At 59.1% G+C, this 11,267-nt stretch overlaps 1 protein-coding gene across 1 annotated transcript; it reads right to left on the bottom strand.

The window, feature by feature from the left end:
• Window positions 1-442: 442 nt before the first annotated feature.
• Window positions 443-10,525, bottom strand: BCAT2 (branched chain amino acid transaminase 2). The gene is made up of 11 exons (XM_047077682.1): window positions 10,456-10,525; window positions 7,018-7,092; window positions 6,444-6,647; window positions 5,149-5,259; window positions 4,948-5,067; window positions 4,634-4,797; window positions 3,450-3,592; window positions 3,203-3,288; window positions 2,845-2,985; window positions 2,692-2,766; window positions 443-1,818 (listed from the first exon to the last, which is right to left on the bottom strand). The coding sequence occupies exons 1-11, from the start codon at window positions 10,477-10,479 to the stop codon at window positions 1,780-1,782; spliced, it is 1,182 nt and encodes a 393-aa protein (XP_046933638.1). The 5' UTR covers window positions 10,480-10,525; the 3' UTR covers window positions 443-1,779.
• Between the last annotated feature and the right edge of the window lie 742 nt (window positions 10,526-11,267).

Below are 11,267 nucleotides of genomic sequence, written 5' to 3'. Positions count from 1 at the left end.
GCCGAAATTCACACAGCTAAAAAACGAATAGCTAAGATTTTATTTTTTTGAGAGAAGCGTTGTGTTCCTTTCTTTTTTTTTAAGGTCTATTTTTGAGAGAGCACAAGCAGGGGACGGGCAGAGAGGGGGCCAGAGGATCCAAAGCGGGCTTAGTGAGGACAGCAGAGACCCCGAGGTGGGGCTCGAACTCACGAACCATGAGAATTTCCCCTTGCACCCTGGACCTTCTCCCGAGCAATCATTGACAAAAGGGGGTGAGAGGGTTTGCCAGTGGTTATCAACAAATCAGAATTTAAAAAAAAATTTTTTTTAATGTTTATTTATTTTTGAGACTGAGAGAGACAGAGCATGAACGGGGGAGGGGCAGAGAGAGGGAGACACAGAATCGGAAACAGGCTCGAGGCTCCGAGCCATCAGCCCAGAGCCCGACGCGGGGCTCGAACTCCCGCACCGCGAGATCGTGACCTGGCTGAAGTCGGACGCTCAACCGACTGAGCCACCCAGGCGCCCCAACAAATCAGAATTTTATTCCAAAGCGGTTGGTTGCTGGGTAGGCCACAGACCTTGTCTGCTCAATAGTCCCCCGTGGGTCTCCCTCTAGCAAAGGGGGTCAGAGATAAAGCGACAGGCCCAAGGCCACACACCCAGCAGATGACACATCTGTGACCAGATGGATATGCCTGGTCCTAACGTCTGGCTCTCTCTACACCTACACACATAAATAATTAAAGTATGTATGTGAAAGAGCCAAGATCTGGCTACGAGGCACGACACAGGGAGGTAATGGTGACTATGTTTTATAGACAGACTTCTGACGTTGACCCCATCCAAGGGTATTGTACCTTGCCTCACTCCACACTCACCAGGGCCCACTATCTGCGGTACTGGCCATGGGTGCTGGGAAGCCCTTGGAAGAGAGCAAGCAGGGGAGGGGCAGCTCTTGACGCACAAAGACCCTCCGGGGGCCAAAGTGGATGCCAGGGCGCAGGCTAGGGCCAGGGTCCAGGCAGAAGAGAACTGCGTTGAAGCGGGGCCGAGGGGGCCCAGAGGAGACCCACAGGGCCGATTTGGGGACAGGAGGACAGGGCTTGAGTCTGATGGGCTTTGGCAGGGGAAGAGGGGCAGGGCCGAGGCATCTGGCCTAGCGACTAGATGTACAGTGGGGCTGTCCCAAAGATGGGGACGTAGATAGAGGAAGCGTGAATTCTTGGGCCAAGAGGCCAAACTCAGTTTATGAGGAGGTGGAAAAAGCTCCCACGTCAGAGAAACGGCCAGAGCACTGGGAGCTCCCATCGCTGGGTCTTTGAAAATGAAAAGGGCCCAGGGCGGGGATTCCTGGTTGAAACCCTGGAGTCCCTGAGGTGCATCATCGGGGATGACAAGCTGATGTTTTGTTCTTTGGCATTTTATTTCAAAATAAAAGAGGGGGGAAAAAAAATCAACAGCAGCACCGGGAGATCCGGCCTGAGAACGGAGAGATGCGGAGCTGGGGGGCCAAAGTGCATCCTCGACCCCAGGAAACGGAGCAGCGGGGAGTCCAGATCCCCCCCGCAAAGGCCTGAGAGGCGGGGCTGGGGCCCAGACGCCTGGGTAGGGCCCTTATGGCTTTGGGAGTGTAGAGACCACGCGGGGGCGCCAGAGACCCAGGCGTCCCGGCTCCCCCTGGCCTTTTATATCATATTGCACTTGAGGTGAGTCAAGGGTAGGGAGGCGAGGTTCCGGCGAGGACTAGATGCTACGGGTCAGTGGGTCCGAGGGGAGGTAGGTCAGTCTTTAGCGTCACACCGGGAGCATCCACTCGTGGGTTCCCGTTCCGTACTGCGGGACGACAGAGGTGGGCCGTGAGAGGAAAGCCACACTGCAACTCCCAGCAAGCCCTGGGGCGTCCCACGCGAAAGGGTTGTGGAGTTGCGCCCCACGACTCCATGGGAAATGTAGTCCACTTCCCGGAAGACTGCCTACCGCTATAGGGAAAGGGGAATCGGGCCGAGATGGCGCAGAGACTCGAGGGCGATGTAGTTCCGCCAAGGGTCACTGTCAGGCCCCCCAGGGCTCTAGGGGAAAAAAATCCTCTCCGGCAGGGAAGGCCCAGAAAGTCCAGAGACGTGTAGTTCTAGGTCCCGAGGCACAGGACTTTACCGAAGCTCCCGGGAAATGTAGTTCTAGGTCGAGTGCCATGGAAAGGGGCCCGGAGCTTCTCAGGAAAGCTCTCTCGGCTGGGATGAAATGGAAACACCTCCGGGGGCTTAGGAGAGGAGATATTCCTGGGCCACAGTGGGGGGTGAGGTCCAGAGGCTGGTAGGACAGTCCTCAGGCCAAAAGGAGAGCCCAGGGCTCCAGGGCCACCACGCGGGGCGGGCTTCTGGGCCAAATACCCACCGGAAGTCCCAGAGGTTCACGGGAAGGGAGTGCCCCCACCGGAAGTGCCCCCCTTGGAGGCACAAAGGCAGGGAAGGCGAGTTCTCAAGCCAGGGTTCTAGAGGCTCCCAGGAAAGGGTCATTTCCCGCCAAAGAGTGTTCTAGGCCACAGAGGCTCACGGAAAAGGAGACCGTCTGGGGCCCAGAGGCCGATGGCAGGGGCCATTATTGGCTCTTCGGCCTGCGGCGGGGGGTGGGGGGAAGGAGGCTCATGGGACGTGACCTTCCCTGGGGAGCACCCATCCAGCCCATTTCCCGGCGGGTGCACCTCACCTGGATGGCCCTCAGCTCCTTCAGGAAGCGGTGGATAAGCTCAGGCCCGTTTTCCATGGTGGGAATGTGTAAGTGCTGGAGGAGAAAGCGCCGTGAGGCCCGGGCCGCGCGCCGCCTTCTTCCCTCCCGTCCCCAACGGCAGCCCCACCTCACCTTGCCTTGGTACACGATCCGGTGGACAGGGCAGACCTGGCAAGCGGTGCCCGAGCCAAAGACTTCCCGGACCCGTCCCTCGTCCAGCGCCCGCAACAGCTCCTTCATGGTGATCTTCCGCTCTACGACCCGGAACTCACCCTGCGGGGCGATACACAGGCGCCCGGGGGGCTGCGCTGCCGCGGAGCCCGGCCTCCCCCGCCTCCCCAAGAAGGGTGAGAGAGAGACCCGAGGAGACACAGCCGGAGAGAAGGGGCGGGGGCCAGTGCGCCGCGGCGTCCCCCGCCCATTTCCCCCCCGAAGGTTCTGGCCGGAGCCCCGCAGGATCCCATCATTCCCGCAGACGCTGCGCCCTCACCCAGGTCCTGGCCAGGTCCAGCAGGCTCTGTCTGACTACCCCAGGCAGGATGACACCGTCCAGCGAGGGGGTCACCAGTTCCAGCACTGGGGCAAGTATAAGGATGGGGGTGTCCCCTCACACCCTGCCATCCCCTGAGGAGCCATCCGAAGCCCCCACCCCTACCCCGCCCCCAGATCTGCGATCTGCTAGGAGTGACGATAGCCCACTCCCGCCAGGGCCTGTGTTGGGTCAGGGGAGGGCTCACCCCCATCCTCGTAGGTCCAGTAGATAAAGATGTTCATGGTGCCCACCTCGGTGAGCTGGTGGTCAGGCCCATACAGCCAGAGGACCTGTTCGCAGCCCCTCTTTTTCGCCTCCTCCTGCACCAACACTGTGGGCCCGTAATTCCTGGGAGAGGGCAACGGGGTTGACCGGGGAGCCGTCTTCTTCCTCAGACTCTGCTGAGGGGCAACCACTTCCTCTGTGAACTCTTACGACGCCCCCAGCCGGTTCCATCACAGCACACGCAGGGGCTCCCACCAGCCTGGGAGGCCCTGGAGGGCAGGGCCCGGACCTGATTCATCCGTGTCCCCAGCTTCACCCAGCACAGGGCCTGGCCCTCAGGAGACCTCACAAGGTTGAAAGGACCTGAATGAAACTCCCAGCTGGGGCCACATTCGCTCTCCCAACACGTCTGTACCCCACCTTCTGTCGGGATCACCACGTGGGAGACCCTCCCCGCCAAGGCCAAGGCCCCTGGCAGGACAGATTTACACAGAAAGCCCACACAGAGGGGGGGATGATCCTTGGAGGCCCCAGGGGACTGGGAGAGCTGAGCATGGGGGTCAGGAGGTGGGGTGCTGGCTGAGCTTGGGTGTTCAGGGGAGCCTGCGTGGGGGAGACACCAATGAGCGAAGTATAAACTTCATTTCTGGAGGCTTCCCAGGGGGCCGATCCTGGTTTCCCCACTGCCTTTCACCCAACCCCTTCCTAATACTTTTTTTTTTTTTTTTATGTTAACAATTATCTATGTTTGAGAGAGAGAGAGCATGAGCAGGGGAGGGGCAGAGAGAGAAGGAGACAGAATCTGAAGCAAGGCTCCAGGCTCTGAGCTGTCAGCACAGAGCCTGATGCGGGGCCCGAGCTCACAAACCATGAGATCATGACCTGAGCGGCAGTTGGACATTTAACTGACCGAGCCACCCAGGCACCCCACCCCTTCCTAATTCTGAGCCGACTTGTCCACAATGCTTAGCACAGACCCTCTCCCCTAGAGCCCCCTCCCCCCCCCCCCCCGTGCCAACATCACATCCCACGGGCAAGCAGAGCTGTCTCAGGTATGTGAAGTAAGAGGGGAAGGACAGTGGACATCCAAAGACGCAAATCGACACCCAGTGCCTCTGAAATCCAGGGCACAGGACATGTGGGGTCGGGGGAGGGACGACTTACCCCCCGACCTTGTAGTCACCGACCCCACCCACCCAGGCCCGGATGAATGTCGGGTCGGCTAGGAGGGAGACAGGGTCCATGGCATCTCCAGGGAAGTACGGGCCCACAGGGCAGAGAATGACAAACAGGAGAGCTTGCGAGGAACGGGCGACACCCAGTGAGGGCTGCAGTGGGCAGAAGGGGGCATCAGGGACCCAGGAGTCCGGGCCCCCAGCCCAGCCCCTCCCTCTCCCCTGGAGTTCCCACCGCTGCCCCTCAGCAGACCCCCCCCCCCCTTCCGCCCCACATCCATCCCGCGCCGGAGTCAGGCCCACCTCATTTCCAATGATCACAGGCCGCACATAGAGGCTCGCGTTGGTGTCATCAGGGACCCAGTCTTTGTCCACTTCCACCAGCCGGCGGATACACTCCAGCAACTCGACCTTGTCAAAACTCTGGGCAGGATTCCCATGAGTCAGGGGGGCCCCCTGCGCCGCCCCCCCCCCCACCCCCGGGGGCCAGCCACGGCCCCTCACCGGCAGGCAGAGGCGCAGGGCCGAGCGCAGCATCCGGTCCATGTTGAGCCAGGGTCTGAAGAGGCGCACCTGGTGGTCGCTGCCTTTGAACGCCTTCATGCCCTCAAAGAGCTGCTGGGACAGGGGCGTAGGTGACTCAGCTCAGAGACCACCTCAGCGAGCCATGAGAGACACCAAATCAGAGCCTGATACACAAGGATACGGACACGGATGCAGAGACGGGGCTGGGGAGAGACTAACAGAGCACACAGAGGAAGGAAAGAGAAGAGACAGAGACACCAGTAACAGCCAGAGAGACCCAGAGACAGGGGTGCAGAGACAACACCCTGCTTAAACCCCTTCCATGTTACATGGTACGATTTCTCGGGAACGACAATGGTGTGGAAGCTCTGGTTTTAAAGAATCCTTGTGTTTGAGAAGCACGGGAACAGCTACGGATGTAATGATACAACTTCCAGGATTTGCTTCAAAAATCTTACAGAAAGGGGGACAAAGAATGGAGTCCTGATGAAATGAGACCGCGATCGACACGTGTGCTAGCCGATGAAGTGGGGAAGGGGGGGGCAGTTATCGCATTCTTTTTTCTTCCAAAGTAAATTTATTTAATTAAAATTTAATGCCTTGGGGCGCCTGGGTGGCTCAGTCGGTTGAGCGTCCGACCTCGGCTCAGGTCGTGAGCTCGCGGTTCGTGGGTTCGAGCCCCGCGTCGGGCTCTGTGCTGACGGCTCAGAGTCCGGACCCTGCTTCGGATTCTGTCGCCGTGTCTCTCTGACCCTCCCCTGCTTGCGCTCGAGCCCTCCATGGCTCCCAGGGCCCTCAACAAGGTGCCGGCCCCACAGCTCCTCTGTGGCCCTGAGGGTATCCTTAGCCTCCCCGGCCTCACTCCAGTCCCCAAATCCCCCCAGTACGCCGGGCTCTCCTTTGTCCCGAGTCTTTGTACTAGCTGCTCTGTCTCCTGCTAACACCCTCTAAGCTTCCCTCCGCCAGAAGAGACCCTACTTTCTTTCAAGTTACAGGTAGGATCGGTGCCTCCTCTGGCTTCCACGATGCCTCAGGTGCCTCCCCACCCCCACCCGCCATCACGATCATGCTGGGCTGTAACCAAAACACGGGGGTTTCAAAGGAGACAACTGGGTCTGTGCATCTCGGGGAACCCAGCATCACCCAGCTCGGGGCTCGGCCTGGAATACGAGGGACCTGAGAAGGAAGGGACACACGGAAAACAAACCCAGGGCGGTGCACCCGGCAAGAGGGAACAGATGCAGAAAGACGGGGACAGAGGTCGGGCGCCATGCCTGTAGCGAGTAGTGGAGGCCGGAGCAGGCTGGGTGCAGCATGAGGTTCTGGAAGGGCTGGATACGGGGCTGGCCCCAGCCCTTCTTCTCGGTCCATTCCACCATCAGCATGTGGTCAGTGAAATTCTTCCCAAACACCAGGGGCTTGCTGGGGTCAGGCTTCTCATGAGGCTCCTGTGTTATTTCCAGCTGCAGGTCTGCAGCCTGAGAAGAGACGGGGGACCTGGGTATCCTGAACTCTGGGCCCAACCTCAAACTGAAAAACTACAACCCCCATGAGTCTCTGGGGCTAAGACCTAGAGAGAAGAGACCCCCCCCCCGTGGCCCCAGAGGCTTCTGGGACATGCAGTATCCAATCTCTCCCACAGCCTTATGGCGGATTATGAGGCCACCCCGTTGCCAACCACCTTCACCTTTGGACCCTGGACCCTTTTGGAGATGCCCAAATCCAGCTGCCGGCCCCTCCCTCAAACCTAAGGGTCCTCGGCCTCAGTCCCCTCCTCCCTCAGACCCAGTAAGTCGTCCAGGCCCCAGCCCCTCCTTGAGATCCAAAAGTATATTCCCGTCCATTCACCTTGAAGTTGGATGAGGCGTATCTTCTGGGGCCACACAGAAGCCAAGAGACAGGGAGGAGTTTGCGGGCCCAAATCTGGAGGAGCGGGGGACAGAAGTAAGAAAGGTAGTGAGGCCAGGAGAGAGAGAGAGAGAGAGAGCAGAGGACCCTGGCGCTCGCTTTGCCACTTCTTGCACTTGGGAGGTCCCTCTGGCCTGCTCTATCCCAGGCCCGGTGCATTCTAGACGGGGCATGTGGCCCTGGCCAAGTCTGCCCCCCTCTCAGATCAGCGTATAGCGGGAGGGAATCCCAAAGGAGGCCAAGTCCCCTCCCTGCCCTCACGAGGGAAATCCCTAGAAAAAGCTGAATCAGCTCCTGTTCCCTCCTTGCCGGGGCAAAGTTAAACACAGGCACCTCCCACCCCGGGGAACTTTGTCCCCAGCCCTGAAATCAGCTCAGACAGAAGACAACCGACTGAGGGAAAGTGCACAGGTAAGTGAAGGCCTCCCTGGGGGACCCAAATCCTGATAAGAGTTAGAAAACTGAGGAACCTATAGGCCATAACTCCCCAGAACCCAGAAGCTGGGCCCCCCGCCCCCTCCTCCCTCAGACCCAGAACTCTGGACTCCTCAGACCCAGGAGACCCAGTCCCCAGCCCCTCCTCCCTCAGGCCCAGGAGTCCAGACCCCCAGCCCCCTCCTACCCCAAACCCAGGAGCCCAGGCCTGTAGTCCCCTCCTCCCTCAGACCCAGGAGTCCTGACCTCCAGCTTCCCCTTACCCCAGACCCAGGAGTCCAGGCCCACAGTCTGCTCCTCCCTCAGACTCAGGAATCCGGGCTCCCAGCCCCCTCCTCCCTCAGATCCAAGAGTCCAGGACCCCAGGCCCCTCCTCCCCCAGACCAAGGAGTCCGGGCCCCAGGCTCCTTCTCCTTCAGACCCAGGACTCCAAGGCCTTATTCTCAGGCTTCAGATTACCTGAGGCTCCCAACCCCATACCTCAGACACCAATGATTCTAATTCCCTACGGATCCCAGGGCTGAGGCGACCACATGGGCCTGGGGGGCGTCCCCTAGTCATTGACAGAGACCCTGCTCAGATCAACCCTTGTGGTCCTGCCTGAGGCAAACAAGGGAGAGCAGATCTGTCCGTGCCCATCAGGGTGGCCTCTCCCCAGTATTCTTTGACCTCACAGTGCCTCCTTCCCAGCCTGGCAGGAAAGCAGCTGGGTCATGAGGTTCGGGCCACCACAACAGCGGACGTAGCCTGCTCCTGCCCTGTGCGCTGGGTGAGCGGACGTGAGCGTGAATGGCAGCAGTCACTGGTCAGTAGGTGAGTCCTGGGGAAATGGGGGGCGCTGGGCTGCCCGGTGCTAAAGTCTGGGCCCTGAAGTCAGAGGAGTGGGGCTGGAGAGCGTGGGGCCCAAGAGCGGCCGGCCGAGCAGGGTGTGGGTCTGCGGCATGGCCTCTAGGTGGCGCTGTGTCGCCCACACAAGTCTGTGGCCACGCTTCTGTCCCGGAGGGAACCGGACTGCACAGCATGGAGACAGCATGGCCACCCAGGGTGGAGACAGCGGTAGCCGGGCAGGAGAGTGGCCCTCAGAAGGAGCCACACGGAGAAAAACAAAATAAAAGAGAGGGAAGAGCAAGAATGAGAAAGAGACAGACGGAAACAAGAGACAGATAGGGAGACAAACTCACGTCAAGTCAAGTCTGGAGAAATCCAGAAAAATTCCGAGGGTGAGATATAGAGAAGCTGCGGGAAGGAGGAAGAAGTGGACAGAGACCAGGCTTCAGGTGACAACACAAAGTGAAAGAAGACCAGGGGAAACGAGCGAAGCCGACACCAGGAAACAAGCTGTCTCAGTGATATTTACAGACAGAGATACCCAGGAGATAGAGATATCTCTACCTCTCCCACAGGGCACAGAGAAGGGGCCGGACAGTGTCCAGATTATAAATCTGCACTGGCCATCAAGACCCTGTTGTCCTGAGAGAAGCTGTCTTCGTCTTCCCAGGACATTTCTGCAGGCACAGGGGTCTCAGCTCAGGGAGGGTGCTCCACCTTCTGACACCCCACGCCACGGGGATCGGACCCAAGGGATACCCTCAGATGGTAGATGGGCTGTTGGGACAAAGGGTGTAAAACGGTGGGGGCTGAATTAAGAAACAAGGAGGGGGGGAGCGGAGGGGCACAGGGCAGAGCTCTGCAACGCGATGGAGCCTCCCCTGTGTCCCCATTACAGCCTAGGACTGTCCCCATGTGGGACTGTCCTCCCAGCAAGGCCCAGGACTGTCTTTTGTCATAGTTCAGCCCTGTCTTTCACACTTCAGACGGCCCCCCACATCTCAGCCCAGGAAGAGTCCCCCTCATAATGCAGTGCTGTCCTTGTCTCAGCCAGAGACTGTCCCTACCCCAGCCCCAAACTCTCCCAGTCAAAGCCCCCAAATTGTCCTTGTCATGGCCCAGGACTGATCCCATCACATGGAGAACCGTCCCATTGTAGCCTGGGACTGTCACATCACAGACCAGGTCTGTCCCACGATAGCTCAAGACTCTCCCAAACTGTCCCCATCACCGCCCCGGACTTTCCCACCACAGCCCAGGAATGTCCCCATCAAAGCCCCAGTTGTCCTGTCACAGCCCAGCATCCGTCACCAAGACTCCGAAACGTAAAAATCTGCCCTATCTATCCACCACGCTGGCATAAGAGTCCCAGACAGAGTCAGGTGCAGACTTATCGTGAAAAACACTTTCCCCAAGGTTAAGCGGCAGCTGTCCCGGGTTCCAAAGATCCCTTCTTTGAGTTGTTACTATTTCTTTCCTCGCCGAGAAACTTGATTCTCTAAAATCATACTCTCCAAAACTCTGCTCACTGGTATCTCATCAGGAAGAACAGCCCCTCCCATTCTTGCCAGGACGATCTGTCACTTTGACAGTGAGAAGCTGCCTCGACTTCCAACCCGGACGCAGACTTTCAGAGAAGAGGTTTCTGGGACACAACATTCCACATAGATCTTCACCTTTTAATTCCAAGAAAATCGGGCCTTGGGCCCAATTCCCAGTCCAGACCTGAGATCTGTGCCTTCATCCTACCCCCAGCCCTCGGGGTTCGGGGTGTCTTTTCCCGACGCCCCCACGCGCTGACTATTCCCTCCTTAGTCCCCCCCACCCACCCCAGTCCAGAGCCTGTCCCATCACTCTGCCCTCCTCCGTGTTTCCCCCCACATACCTCCGGTCGGCGTCCCGGTCCCACCACCCTGTCCTTTTACAGCCTCGTGCTCCCTGCCACGGGGCCCCCTCCTCCTCGGCGCCCCGCAGCGGAACCCGAGCACCGAGGGAGCGGCGCAAAGCCGGACGAGCCGGGAGCTGGTGGGCCTCCCGGAAGTGGGCCTCCCGGAGGGGTTTCCCCCAGCCTCTCTCCCCACCCAACCCTGCCCCGGCCCGGGGCCGCGAACCCACCTGCCCCAGCGCGGCTGCGGCCATGGTCGGTGCGGCGGGCAAACTGTACCCGCCCGGGGCGCCGCCCAGAAGAAAGACGTTCCGGCCCCGCCCCGCTCACGCCCCCCGACGCGGGAGGGCCCCTCCTCTGACACCCCAGGCCGGCCGGGCCTCCCCGATTATAGGGCGCCCATGGGGAGCTGGGCCCTGCTGGAGAGCGCATGCGCTGGAATCCGCGAGGCGAAGGGGAGTCCATTGAAATACGCCCTCCTCCCCACCCCCACCCAGCTTCTGTTCCAGCCACGCAACTGCGGTACCAGAACGTACATGGAAGTTTTGTTTCTGCTCCTTCTTTTGCTTTCATGCATTTTAATAGGTACTGTCACGGAACGCTAACGAGGATAAGCAGTTCGAGGTGAGAGAGGAAAGGCCAGGAACAGAAAGAAACCTCCGCATATCTCGATCCCCGGGTGATCAGGAAAAGCTCTCGCTGTAAACGTCTGTAAATAGATCACGTAAATGAGAAAGGACTTGGGAAAAAGGCCTCGGAAGAGGGTAGCAGGTAGGGATGAATGAGGGGGTTGCAATCAACCCCTATTTTTTTTTTCAAGAAAATTTTAACGTTTATTTATTTTTGAGAGAAAGAGAACGTGAGCAGGGGAGGAGCAGAGAGAGAGAGAGAAAGAGAGAGAAAGAGAGAGAAAGAGAGAGAGAGAGAGAGAGAGAGAGAGAGAGAGAGAGAGAGAGAGAATCCGAAGCAGGTTCCAGGCTCCGAGCTGTCAGCACAGAGCCCGATGCGGGGCTCGAACGGGTGACATGCGGGGCTCGAACGG

This window comes from Lynx rufus, unplaced genomic scaffold, assembly GCF_022079265.1.
Source record: "Lynx rufus isolate CCGP_SWC_20201006 ecotype Redwood Valley unplaced genomic scaffold, mLynRuf1.p SCAF_16, whole genome shotgun sequence".
In the NCBI taxonomy this organism is placed as follows: Eukaryota; Metazoa; Chordata; class Mammalia; order Carnivora; family Felidae; genus Lynx; species Lynx rufus.
This window is presented reverse-complemented; position numbering and strand designations above follow the sequence as displayed.

Coding starts and splice junctions, on each gene's coding strand:
- BCAT2 (XM_047077682.1), bottom strand. CDS start 10,479: ATGGCCGCAGCCGCGCTGGGGCAG. Junction 5,068..5,148: donor CCCTGCGCCTCTGCCTGCCG/GTGAGGGGCCGT, acceptor AATCCTGCCCAG/AGTTTTGACAAGGTCGAGTT. Junction 3,289..3,449: donor CTGGACCTACGAGGATGGGG/GTGAGCCCTCCC, acceptor TACTTGCCCCAG/TGCTGGAACTGGTGACCCCC.